The 13,461-nt window shown below is 45.2% G+C and overlaps 1 protein-coding gene across 1 annotated transcript in view; it reads right to left on the bottom strand.

Annotated features, from left to right (window-relative positions):
- Positions 1-2,366: 2,366 nt before the first annotated feature.
- The window catches only part of OTUD7B (OTU deubiquitinase 7B), a 32,986-nt gene continuing 21,891 nt past the window's right edge, over positions 2,367-13,461 (bottom strand). The window contains exons 6-11 of the mRNA XM_014584163.1: positions 13,257-13,369; positions 10,665-10,792; positions 10,203-10,352; positions 9,379-9,493; positions 7,802-7,886; positions 2,367-5,359 (exon numbers count right to left, since the gene is read on the bottom strand). Of these exons, the coding sequence (XP_014439649.1) occupies positions 4,151-5,359; positions 7,802-7,886; positions 9,379-9,493; positions 10,203-10,352; positions 10,665-10,792; positions 13,257-13,369 (1,800 nt within the window). The 3' untranslated portion in view covers positions 2,367-4,150. The remainder of the gene's footprint in view (positions 5,360-7,801; positions 7,887-9,378; positions 9,494-10,202; positions 10,353-10,664; positions 10,793-13,256; positions 13,370-13,461) is intronic.

The raw sequence follows: 13,461 nt of genomic DNA, 5'->3' as shown, positions 1-13,461 counted from the left end.
TATCTGAAATGCTCATTTATTAAGAAAACAATGTGATGAACCTTGGAGAGGCAGGGAAACGAGAAGGATGATGGCAAAAGCTAGATTCTCAGAAGTAACTGGGACCCAGCTTCCTGTTTTCCGAGCTCAGTAACACCTCCCAAATATATGCTATGAAAGCATTGCTGATTTCTGTTGGTGTTACTGTTCTGAGGGCTTTAGTTCTGTTTGAGAAGAAACAGCCTACAGCAGAGGGAAGGCTCCTCTTTCAAGGCCCTGGACAGCCCTGAATTTAATAGCATCTCCCACTCCTTAAAGAAACTGAATCTTTAAAAATTAAAAAACACTTAATAGAATCTTTTTATTTTCTTGATCAAAACTGGTATGGGGGAAAAACTTTTGGTTCAATCTCACCAACTCAGTAACACCAGCATATTAAAGGAGGGATCCAGAGGTCTACACTGTAGTATACTTGCCCCATGAGGATGGAGTTGAGAAAGGGTGGAGAGGCCTATTTTAAATCAAAAGGAGAAAACCCTGAAAACCTCCCCTCTCCATTAAAAACTTCAGTAGGTACCCCAGATGCCCTGGATTAAAGGAACTAAGTGCACTTAAATATAAGCCTGAGAGATGATAATCATACCTCACCTAGAGTTATGGGGTCTTCCTCCCCCTTTCTCTCACATACCACCTTCACTAAGGAATTTCTGCTCCTGGGAGTGCATAGCAGCTGCCCCTCCCTCCCTTCTCTCCAGCACTGGGACTGCACGGGCTTGCCTCTTCCACCCCCTCACCTCCCCAAAATACCACCAGCCATTCTTAGTCTGGCTTCATTTCCCAGGCATTATTCTTTCACCCCATCCTACCCAACCCCTCTCCCAAAGCCTAGAGTAAAACCAACATCACTATCCCCTACACAGAACATCCATTGTCTCAGGGTTCCTCGCCCTTAGAATGGAGAGGTGTTTTTAATGCCTCAGTAAATAGTTACCTTCTCAAATAAAGAATATTTCTTAATAAAAAGTTCCGGGGCCTAAAGCCCCATGTTACCACAATTGCCCCAGGACCTCCCAACTGCACCCTGAAATTTCATCTTTTTTCTCTTTAAAAGATTGCAAAATGAATTGAGATTGGCTAATTTATAAATAAAAACAAAAACAAGCATGATACAATATTTGTTTTTGTTAATTTGTCCTGTTTTTAAAAATAAAAGTATTAACTAGGGTCTAATAACAGATCAAATCCAAACACAGCAATCCAGCAGAGAAGTGACACCTTCCTTGTCTCCATTCCTATTGGTCCAGGCCTCAGGGAAGGCTGGGCAAGTAGTGCAGGCACCAGCTGTGGTCATGAGCCACCCAAGGGTGCTGTGTGTTCGGGGACAGAGGCTCACACAGAGGTGCTTGGTGCTCTCACCCGTGTTACTCAAACCCAAGAAACAGGGACAGGACTAGGGTGAGGTGAGTAAGGCACTCACCATGGGCACAAAATTTAAGGGATGCCAAAAAACCCAGTAACCAAGATAAATATTTTAATGCAATATTTTCTAAAACTCAATGTAAAAAAAAATCCATGATGAGCCATATATTAAAAATTTAAATCATGACAGGATTCATCTCCATACTTTCTGAATTTGACTTCACTTCCCTCACCCTAATACCAGTCCAGTCAGATCCTATTTTTATTTACAATTATATTTTTGTTCAGCATGGATTTTTTTTTTTTCATTAATTTACAAAAATGTTCATTCTTGAGACCAGCAGATGGCATAGCGATTCCGTTGCTGGACTCCTAGCTGACTGAGGTCCAAGTCCTAGACCTGGCAGCTTGAAACTCACACCAGGCACATGTGCATGCATGCCCAAAATTCCGAGAATGAAGAGAAAGGATTGAGGCGTGGCCCTCCCATGGGGTGTGTGTGTGATTTCTCACTTTACCTCTCTCTGTCTCTCTGGTGAGCGCACATACCCTATAGCAAAAATCTCTCAAAAAGTCAAAAAAATTGTTCATTCTCAAAGGTATTTATCTTGATTAAGGTACCCCTTTAAATTCTGTACCAGAGGATGCTTATCTCATTCTATTGCTAGGTTCTGACCCTACTTAGAAATATATATATCCCTTCCTTTGGAACCTCATTGTTTCCTTAAAATAAATCTGTTTTCAAATGAATTAAAAGCCAAGGAAATGATTAAGTTATCAGAATATCAGATTTGGAAAATAAGTGACTTTTGAGTTTGTTAAGAAGGAAGCTTTCTAACTGTGAGCAGTTCCAATGAGGAGGACAGTCTTGACTGGTTTTCTCATCAAGGGAAATGGGATGAAAACTATCCTGAGGGACAGAAGGAACATAGGCAAATAAGAGTCCCCCCAACACAAACGCCTCCCAACCCATGGCTGTCTTGTATTAAATGTGGGGTTACATTCCGCAGGATGGGTTGTGAATACATACTTCAAAGAAGAAATCCAAGTATAGAAAAATAGCCCCAATCAATACTCTGGACACTTAAGTACACTTATTCCTCTTCTTCACATGTACCCAGGAATGTATACAATTGCATAGTTGATTTTTTTTTCCCCAGAAATATAAAGAAAAAGGAAAATTGGTCCAGGATAGGTCTTCTGGTTTAAAGCTTAGAATGGCTCTGGCCAGAGCACAGGCTGTTCAGACTTGTGCTTTGTGCAAAATGCAAAGGAGCTCCCCCTACTGTGTCCACAGCCCACTCCCACCCCCTGGAGATCAGGGTTGGGTCAGGAGAAGGGAGAAATCCAAAGACAGATTAGCTCATTGGGAGTAATCTGTGATCTGTGGTGATAGTTCACTAAAATATATTTCTCTAACTACCTTTTTTTATAAATTGTCCCTAACCCCCACCCCATGTTTCAGCGTCAGTCCTAATATCAAAAATATCTTTTCTTACAAAGTATTTTTTTAAATTATTTTAATAAACTAACCACAGATTAAGGTCAGCTATGGCTTAACAAAAGAAGCCGGGATGTTAAATTCATTCTCCAAAAGTAGAGAGAGAAGGAGAAAGAATCACTTAAATAGGAAAAAAGAAATCATTTGTTAAACATTTTTACTTATTGGGGTCTGTTTTTCTTTTCCTTAAAAAAAATTAGTCAATAAAATAAGTTGCTTTCTACAGAAATGCAGCAGCAGAGGATGGTAGTGCTCTATTTAGGGTTTTGGTTTTGTTTGAAACTGTCTGGCCAAATGTCTGTCCTTCCCCCACCCCTCCATGGTGCACTCAAACCCTGACGTGCAGTTATTGCTAAGGAGCTAAAAACCAGATCCATCGAGGAAATTCAACACACTGCTGCTCTTCTCATCACTCTCTTCCCTTTCCCAGAGGGAACTTTTTTTTTTTTTTTAATAAAATAAAGAGTTTTATTTTTTTCCTTTTAAATAAAATCATCTTCACTTAGCTGAGTTCGGCCCTCAAAAAGGATGGGAAATGTTAGGGGCCAACTGGCAATCTCCTCTCAAACTAGAACGTATGACAGAAGACTTTAGAAGGAAATCAAACTTAAGAGGAAAAGGATTCCCCTTTGAAGTTCCTTCCTTTCCCATCTCACCACCTCCTCCTCCCAAGGAACACCCACTAGCACACATTACTCCGCTTTCTAGATCCTTCAGGAAGAATTTATCCCATCTTAATTTCTACCCTGATTCAAATCAATGGCAAATTTGGCCAATTTCCCAGTTTCCCTCCAACTGTCAATTCCACCACCATGTGCTTTTTTCCCCAAACCTAAATAACTTTGGTCTATTTTTTTTTATTGACTGAGAACTTCCTTTACTTGTTCCTCCCCAGACTTCTGCCCACCTCCTCCCACCCCACACACCAAACCTTCCCCTACTACTGTATTCCCTTAGGTCCTGAGATGGGACCGAGGAGTTATGAGACAGAATCACCATCTTCCCCGTCCCTCCTCAGTTCCATCAAGTCAAACTCTGCAAAGGAATAGTACAGCCCCTGAGGCACTGCCCAGCCCTGACCTGCCCTTGCCAGCCTGACAGCACTCCAGACAGACACACTTCAGAGTTCCCAGCCAGGCTCCCACCATTACTGCATTGCCCCATCAACCTAGGGGCTGGTTCTCGAGGAGCCCATTAGTTAGCTTAACTTTCTTTGTTTAGCCCCCTTGCCCTCCAAGGCTCCCCCCCAATTCAGAACCTGTGCACCAGCAGCTCCCCACCCGGTTCCCGCTCCCTCCGCCTCAGTTCTTCCCTGTAGCAGCAGGAGCAGAAGTTGTTTGTCTCAGGGTGTCCATAGAAGCTGCAGTTCGGTTGCTTGCATTTGGTCTGGGTTGGGGGAAGCCCCCGGGGACCTCCAGCCCATCCATCTGGCTCAGGGGGCTCTCTGTAGCCGTTGCTATAGGAATCAGCCACGCGGGAGGGGGCTGGTAACAAGGCCCCCCTGTGAACTCCATCCTTGGAGTGACTGCCTGGCTCCAGAGAGGGAACGCTGTCCTGGTGGGGGTAGGATCGCCCAGGTGGACACTGTCTGGGGAAGGTGGCATAAGGTGGTAGGCCCCCCCCACATGGCCCCCCTGCTAACTGCCTCCGGGGTTCCTGGCAGTGAACTCCACCCCCAGAAGGCCGAGGGATAGTAAAGCCCCCAGGATAGCCAGTAGAGAATGCCATTGCCTTGGACTCTGCTGGGGAAGCTGGCAGCTGCTCCTCCCCGCCATCGGGCTCTGCCTTTTTGGCGGGAGGAGGCCCGCTCACTACCCCTCCATTCATGATCTTCCTCTCTGCTTCCTTCTGCTTCTGCTCTGCCAGGAATCGCTCCTCGGCATCAGAAAGGTAGCGCTGGATCATCTCCTCCTGATACTGGTGCCGGTGACCCATCTTCAGGGTTCCAACAAAAATAAACTTCCCTTCCCCTTGCATTGCAGTCCTCATAATGCTCAGGCTCTGCATCACCTCCTGGCTATACTTGCTCCCTCCATTCCCGACAGCCTCCACTGCAGGCTTCTCAGACACAGGCCCATCCCCAGCTGCCTCCTCCTTGCCACCCTTCCAGCTCTTCAGGGAGTTTTTCTTCTTCTTCTCCAGGGTCTCAGTGCCACTGCTCACCCCCAACCCCGTGCCCGCCCCTCCAGGCTTAGAGCCCTTGCTGTGCATCAAGCCACCCATGTTCTTCTTGAGCTTGCTGCCCAAGGTTTTGCCAAAGCTGCCCAGTTTGTTAGCCACGGAATCTGCTCGCTTCTTGTCCTTCTCCCGGTCTCGCTTTGACTTTTCCTTCCGCCTGCTGCCCTCGTTGCTGGTAGAACTGCTGCCAACTGACTCCTTGTCTGATTCCCCGGACTCGGGAGTGGACCGGGGTTCATCTCCTGCTGAGGCCGTGGGGGACTCAGGCTGGGCCAGAGGAGCCTGGAAGAGACAAGAACAGTCCTGACAGTCATCCTACTGGTCTGGGTTGGGCAATCCCCAGGGCTCTCTAGCCCCAACATCTGGTTGCCACCATTGCTATAGGGTTAGCTATCTGGAAGTAGGGTGGTAACACCCCTGGAAACTATCCTGGGACGGAGTGCCTGGCTCCAGACAAGGGCTGCTAGCCTGATGGGAGAGTCACCCAGGAGGGTACCATCCTTTCCTGGCCCCATCAGATCTCTCTCAAAGAACAAGATGTATTTCATATCTAATTTTTCTTCCACCTGCTACATTTTGACTCCTTTCTATAACAAGGAGATAGTCAAAATGAAGCCTGCCTACTCTTCTGAGCAATGAGCACCCAATGGTACAATACACGGCCTCTGGGTTAGGAGAGATTTTTTTTTTTCTATTTGCTATAGGGCATATGCACTCATTAGAAAGATAGAGAGAGAGAATGAGAAAGCACCGCCCCCCCCCGGGGGGGGGAGAGGGGGGATGGCCACACAGCAATCCCTTCTCCATGCTCCTCTTAGGATTTTGGTCATGGATACACACAGTCCTGATGTACTTTTTAAGCCATGTGTCTGGAACTCGAACTATGCTGTCAGCCATGTGGGATCTAGTCACCTTAATCACCATGCCACCAGATGGTCTAAGAGGAATATTTTATAGACACTATAATGTACTTTATAATAAATTTCTTTATGTCATATTCTACTCAAAATTAAATTCAAGGGGGAACCAACAGTTAGCATAATGGCTATGTCACTGGACTCCCACGTAATTGACCATGGTTCACGTCCCAGACCCGGTGGCTTAAAACTCATGCCGGGTGCATGTGCGTGCATGCCCAAGATCCTGAGAGGAGAATGGAGGAGAAGGGATTGCAGCGTGACCATCCCCCCTGGGGGGTGATTTCTTGCTTTCTGTCTCTATGTCTCTCTCTGTCTGTCTGGCAAGCATATGCACCCTATAGTGAAAATCTCTAAAAAAAAAAAAAATTAAATTCAAGGGATCAGCAGTTAGCATAATGGCTATTTTGCTAATCTCCCATGTAGTCGACCGCGGTATGAGTCCCAGACACGGTGGCTTAAACTCACGCCGGGCACATGTGCGTGTATGCCCAAGATCCCGAGAGGAGAATGGAGGAGAAGGGATTGCGGCATGGTCATCCCCGCTGGGGGGCGATTTCTCGCTTTTTATCTCTCTGTCTCTCTCTGTCTTTCTGGCGAGGGCACTCACCCTATAGAAAAAAACTCTAAAAAAAAAAAAATTAAACTCAACAAAGTCTTGACTGACTACAGTCAACCAAGTCTGACCATTTCACTTATCCTCCACTTTTCGCATCGGAAAGGATCAATCCTGTGTTCCTATTCTAGCCCAGAACCCACAGGAACAGGAGGACCTTAAGATATTCTGTCACCTTCTGGTGCCAAGGTGCCCAAACAGAGGTCTGTCTACACAGGGCTTAGGACTAAGTAAAGATAATCTGGAGTTCAGCAAAAAGTCCAAAACATTTTTCTTATAGGTTTTTTTTTTAAATAGTTTTGGAGGTGTTTTGGTTGTTTTGTTTTTGTTTTTGTTTGTTTGTTTTGCTATAGGGCGCGTGCAACTCTAAAAAAAAAAAAATTAAACTCAACAAAGTCTTGACTGACTACAGTCAACCAAGTCTGACCATTTCACTTATCCTCCACTTTTCGCATCGGAAAGGATCAATCCTGTGTTCCTATTCTAGCCCAGAACCCACAGGAACAGGAGGACCTTAAGATATTCTGTCACCTTCTGGTGCCAAGGTGCCCAAACAGAGGTCTGTCTACACAGGGCTTAGGACTAAGTAAAGATAATCTGGAGTTCAGCAAAAAGTCCAAAACATTTTTCTTATAGGTTTTTTTTTTAAATAGTTTTGGAGGTGTTTTGGTTGTTTTGTTTTTGTTTTTGTTTGTTTGTTTTGCTATAGGGCGCATGTGCTCACCAGAGAGACAGAGAGAAACAGAGACAGAAAGCGAAAAATCACTCCCTGGGGGGATGGTCACGCCACAATTCCTTCTCCTCCATTCTTCTCTCAGGATTTTGAGCATGCACGCACATGCACCCAGCATGAGTTTTAAGCCTCTGGGTCTGGGACTCAAAACAGTGGTCAACTACGTGGGAGTCCAGTGATAACTATTACGCCATCTGCTGGTCCCACAAAACACTTTTCTTAAAGAATGTTTCCAAAATGCAGAGCCTAGTTGGAGAGGAGATGTAGAAAATGGAGAGGAGGAAGAAACAGAAAGGCGAGAAAAAGAATTATTTGGAACTTATCTGACAACTTCCACTTACTCCTAGCCTTAACGCAAACACCCACTGAGAACAGTTCAGGAGACCACCGCTAACTCGCCTTGTGCTCCCTGTCTCTGAAAATAAGAACATACAAGGGTAGGGGTGGGGAGGTCTCACCTGTGCATCAGAGGACAGTGGGATCCACTTCACATTCATGTAGCTATGAAGCAAATGCAATTTGACCTCTAGGGACAGAATTACACTGTGAAAAGGAGAAAAACATAATTAAAATTATTGTGACTTTTTAAAAGTAAAGTGGAGTGACACAGATGAGAGAAATGATGAGAAAGAGCTACGTGGCACAGGGCTGGCTTTGAATTACAGTTCCACCAAGCTCAGGCTAATGACTCAGGGTTATGACCTTGAGGGAGGCACTTCAACCTCCCTGTAGTCCTGTAGTCCTGTTGATAATGGGTGGAGATAACATCTAACCTGCAGGATTGTTGTGAGGCTAAAACCATGTTTTGGAAAGGACCCAGCTCAGTGTCTGAAAAATAGGAGATAACCAGGCAGTACCCATTACCATTGCTGTTGTAAATATTCTTTGGAAGGAGCTTTTGACCATTAGGTGAGAACTTTTTTTTTTTTTTTTTTGAGGAATTTTTGCTATAGGGCGCATGCGCTCACCAGAAAGACAGAGACATAGAGACAGAAAGCGAGAAGTCACCCCCTAGGGGGGATGGCCACACCACAATCCCTTCTCCTCCATTCTCCTCTTGGGATCTTAGGCATGCACATACACACACTTGGCGTGAGTTTAAGCGACTGGGTCCAGGGCTCGAACTTCGGTCGACTACATGGAAGCCCAGCGCCACAGCCATTACACCAACTGCTGATTCCCAGAACTTACTTTTAAAAAGTCTTAAGCCGTGGGGAACCAGCAGTTAGCATAATGGCTATGTCGCTGAACTCCCACGCAGTCGACTGTGGTTCGCGTCCTAGACCCAGTGGCTTAAAACTCACACCAGACGCGTGTGCGTGCGTGCCCAAGATCCTGAGAGGAGAATGGAGGAGAAGGGATTGCGGCATGACCATCCCCCCTAGGGGGTGACTTCTCGCTTTCTGTCTCTATGTCTCTCTCTGTCTGTCTGGTGAGCGCACACGCCCTATTGCGAAAACCTCTCCAAAAAAAAAAAGTCTTAAGCCGTAAACTTTTAAGTCTTGGCTAGGACCCTGTTGCAAGGACCCAGAGAAGAAAGCACTGGGCAAGAGGTAAGGCAGGAGCTTTTACATTCACATGCTGTCCACGGGGAAGGTGTGGAGGGAGCAGGATGGGATCAGGGTGAGAGGGGATGTGTTTTTCTTGTCTGTTTAAATTCCCAAAAGGCAAAAACTCAGAGCAAACTATTAGGTTGTCTGGAAAGTCATTTTTCTATAATTTGATTATCTCAATTTTCTAATCACTGTTTAGGGCCTTCAAGAATGGATGTATCAGTCAGTGCAAGATCATTTTTCTTATTATAAGAAAAGACCAAGTTGAGATCCCAGAATCCCTGTCTCTTTCACAGGGCAAGGTAGCAGCCCCCCAATTCAGGAGTCCTGGTGCCCAACCTTCAGCCACCCCACCTTACCCATGAAGCAGGAGTTAGAATGTGACTGTCTTGCCTAAACTGAGGAAAAATCTCCAGGAGACAGACACTGCATATGGAGAGATCCGAGCTACAAAGCAGATGGAGAGGCCAGGCCTGCCTCACCTGGCCAATCGGACGTTGTCACTGTCATCCTTGCCCCACTCCCAGCCTTTCCCAGGGTCCACAGCAAAGTGCAAGGGCAATAGCTTATGCTCTGAATCCGTAAGTGGGATCACAGCTGGAGAGAAAAAAAGAAAAAATTGCCATCAGAAAGTCTGTCTCCTTGAGGAGAGACGCAAGCACCTGAGCAGGTGCTTTTAGAGACTGACTTCACTAAAATCACACGATCCAACTATAGCCACTTCTCTACTCCTGAATTAAAAACCAACAGGCTAGTTTTCTCTTACTACCCAGCACATGGTTTAGGCCACTAACCTCCATGGTTCTCCACTTTCATGGTGTCCTTGCTAGTTAATTATGTACTCAGAGAATTCAAAGTTGTCAATTAAGACAAATATAGCAAGGCATCGTGTGGAAGGTCCCACGACCTTATAAGCCCTTTACTGTAGCACAGGAGACACAGGCTATGCTTTCCCCCAAACCCAGGTGTGTGAGTGTGTGTGTGTGTGTGTGTGTGTGTGTGTAGACTATAGGCACACACCACTGGGCACCACTTTCAGGTAGGCTGGGAATTGAACCTGGGTCTCAAGGTGGTCTCAGCCTGCCAAGCAGCAGCATACAGCATGTGGCTGGGTCTTGCTCAAGTCTTTTCCTTTTTTAATTTGAAAATTCTGCTCTATCTCACAGTTTAGTAAAACAGCATCAACAAGCACTGTCTGGGCTTGCATGCCACTCAAGTCTCTCCTCCTATATTAGTTCTCACTTCCATTTTCCCTAGTGAAAATAACACAGACCACAGACAGCAGAGACAGAGACTGCATTCGCACCTTGCTCCTTGGCATTCTCCTTCTGCTCCATGGACACGAGTGCAGAAAAGTGGGCCTGATCATAGGCAAGCACCAGAGGGGAGCGGTGACACTGGCTGGCTGGGACCTCCAAGGGCAGATAGATTCCCCCAAAGGGAATAGGGGCAAATGCTGCAGGAAACCAAGACAATTATTATTAAGGCTGTATTTTTGCCTAGTGGACAATGCCTATACCCCACTCTGCAGACTGAGTCCCCCCTTTACTCCCAAGTTATTTCATAATTCTTCTCAAGAAGCCTTGTCAATTAACCCCAACTGCTGTACTCTGAATATTTTGAGAGCTTTACATTATTCTAATTTGTACATTATTTTTTCCCCCTGGGGTCTATAAATCCCTTTTTCTGCCCTCCTCCTAGTACTTAGCTCGAGGCTCTGGAAACAGGAGGTGCCCAGGCTGGAGTGAGGACTGAACAGCTGGCTCACCTTCCCCTCCGGAGTCCCTCAGCATGGTGTCTGCCACAACCACTATGGGCCTCCTGAGCACATGGGCAAGGACAAAGACGTGGAATTCTTCCAGGCTCTCATATACAGGCTCCTCTGAACTCTCCACCCTAGAATTGCAGATGGGAAGAGAGTGGAAGGGGTACGGTGGAGGGGAAATGGAAGGAAACAAAGTAAGTGACCCCAGAAGATCAGTTTCGCAGAGAAGAAAGAAGAACATCCTTTCCTGGTTTTCCAATCTTGAAGCTGCCACTGTTATAGCTGATTATTTTATACTCCCATGGCTGTTTCTACTTCTGCTTCATAGATGGGGAGATCCAAGAAAATATATGTGATGGCCCTGTTAGGATTCGGGAAATAATCCATCTCTCTTTAATATTCATTCTGCTCAACAACCTCCCCCAGGTCTCTATCCAACAACTCACACAATTGCCTACTTTATCCACCACAACCACCCTCAGTATGTCTTACTGAAAAAGAAAAACCCAAAATTCTGCTCCCTATGTTCCCTTATTTATTTTTATTTTTATTTTATATTTTCATATTTAAAGAACTTCACATCTATCCAGTAGCCAACTCAGAAAATTTGCTGCTCTTTATCTTTCTCCTTCAAATTAACCACCTAGCTTGACCAATTCCAAACTTTATGTGTTTCTTCTGTCTCCTCTGGCCCATCTTCAATCTACCACTCTCATCCCATCCCTGGGCCTCTTTCCTGGGTTACCCCAACTGACTCTGCTCCCACTCCTCTCCATTTCATCATCCACTCTGGTGTCAGCATTTTCAAATACATATCATTGGGGCCAGCAGGTGGCATGGTGGTTAAGGCACTTAGATTCCCACATGGCCGTGGTTCGAGTCTCAGACCCAGAGGACTGAAACTCATGCTGTGCATGTGTGTGTGTGTGCCCAAAATCCTGAGAGGAAAGTAGAGAAGGGATTGTAGTGCAGCCATCCTCCGCGGGCGGTGATTTCTCACTTTGTATCTCTCTGCCTCTCTCTGTTTCTCTGGTGAGCACCCTATAGCAAAAATCTCTCCCTAAAAATAAAAAATCCAAAAATTTGCTCCTGCCATTCTCATACTCAAAATTCAACGGCTCCTCACCCACTAAGCAATGTTGTTTTACATTTGGTGCTTGTTACATATGTGGATTTCTGAACCTACCTCAGTCCAACTCAACTGGATTTTCTTGAGGGGCAGTCTAGAAATCAGTATTTTAAACAATTCTCCCAGATTATTCTTATGCATAATGGAGTTTCAATAGCTTATACTTCTTAACTTTCTATTATGGAAAATTTCAGATAGTTTAAACATATTCAATATTAGGAAGACTACTATCCTATATTTTTGTGTTACTTATGGGTATCTGTCACCCACCTTCAACAATCATAAATGTAAGGTCAATCTCATTTCACCTTTACCTCAATCTATTATCACTTACTTACTCCACTAGGTTATTGAAAAGCAAACACTGAACATCATCATTTCATCCACATATATTTCAGTTTCTATCTTGAAAAAATAAAGGACCCCATGGGAACCAGCAGTTAGCGTAATGGCTATGTTGCTGGATTCCCACGTAGTCGACCGCGGTTTGCATCATGGACCGGTGGCTTAGAACTCATGCCAGGTGCGTGTGCGTGCATGCCCAAGATCCTGGGAGGAGAATGGAGGAGAAGAGATTGCGGCATGACCATCCCCCCGGGGTGATTTCTCACTTTCTGTCTCTGTCTGTCTGGCAAGCGCACGTGCCCTGTAGTGAAAGCCTCTCAAAATAAATAAATAAATAAATAAATAAAATAAATGACTCCTAAATTTAACAATAATCAAACACATAGACATTGTTCTCATTTCCCCAACTGCCTTATAAATGTCTACACAAGCTGATTAGTTGATATATTTCTTAAATGTCTTTAAACCTAGGTTTCCTGATCTTGTTTGTTTGTTTATTGCAATTTATTTGTTTAAGGCACTAAATCAGTCCAGCATTGAGACCTGGTGGCTAAGGAAACCAGATGCCACATGCCCAACTACATGGTTGAAATCCTGGCCCTAGCAACTTGAAAAACATGCCAGGCACAGATGCATATATGCCCCGAATCCCAATAGAACAGAGAAATGAAGAAGGCTATGTGATCACGCCCCACTGGGGAAGTGCTTTTTCCCCTTCCCTCTCTGTCTCTGGCAAGCATACACACCCTCTGGCAAATTTTAAAATAAATAAATAAAGATACTGGGTCATTTGTTCTGCAGGTTCTCAAAGTCTGGATAGGATATAATTCTAATTCCTTAGCACAGTCTAAGAGAAATCTTAGCATGTCACACGATATTGTGGATTGCCCAGCATCATCTATCATTTTGCACCACACACTCTGTTTTCCTGCAGTGATGATCTACCTATAGTTCCTAGAACATTCCATGCTGTTATACACTTCTATGCTCCTGTCATGGCTCCTCTCTTTCCTTATAACATCCTCTTAGTACAGAGCTCTCTAGATCCCATGCTGGGCATCCACAGTCCCATGATTGCTCCACAAAGATTATTTCCTGCTCTTCCACCAAGCCATACTTACCCACCACAGTTGGTTCCATTGGTGCCTAGATGCATTCGAGGTTCACTTGAGGCAAGTTTGATCAGTTCATTCCATTCCTTTTGCCATTCATCCTCTGTGTACACCAGCCCCGACTATGTGAAAGACAGGCAGAGGACATCAGGCAATGAGAGGGCAGGTTCTAAGAGGCAACACCCATCCCACCTCACCCTCTGTTACCCCACTC

The sequence above is a fragment of the Tupaia chinensis genome, unplaced genomic scaffold, assembly GCF_000334495.1.
Source record: "Tupaia chinensis unplaced genomic scaffold, TupChi_1.0 Scaffold145814_1, whole genome shotgun sequence".
Taxonomy (NCBI): domain Eukaryota; kingdom Metazoa; phylum Chordata; class Mammalia; order Scandentia; family Tupaiidae; genus Tupaia; species Tupaia belangeri.
Note: the sequence above shows the minus strand (reverse complement) of the source record. Positions and strands in the feature narration are given on the sequence as shown.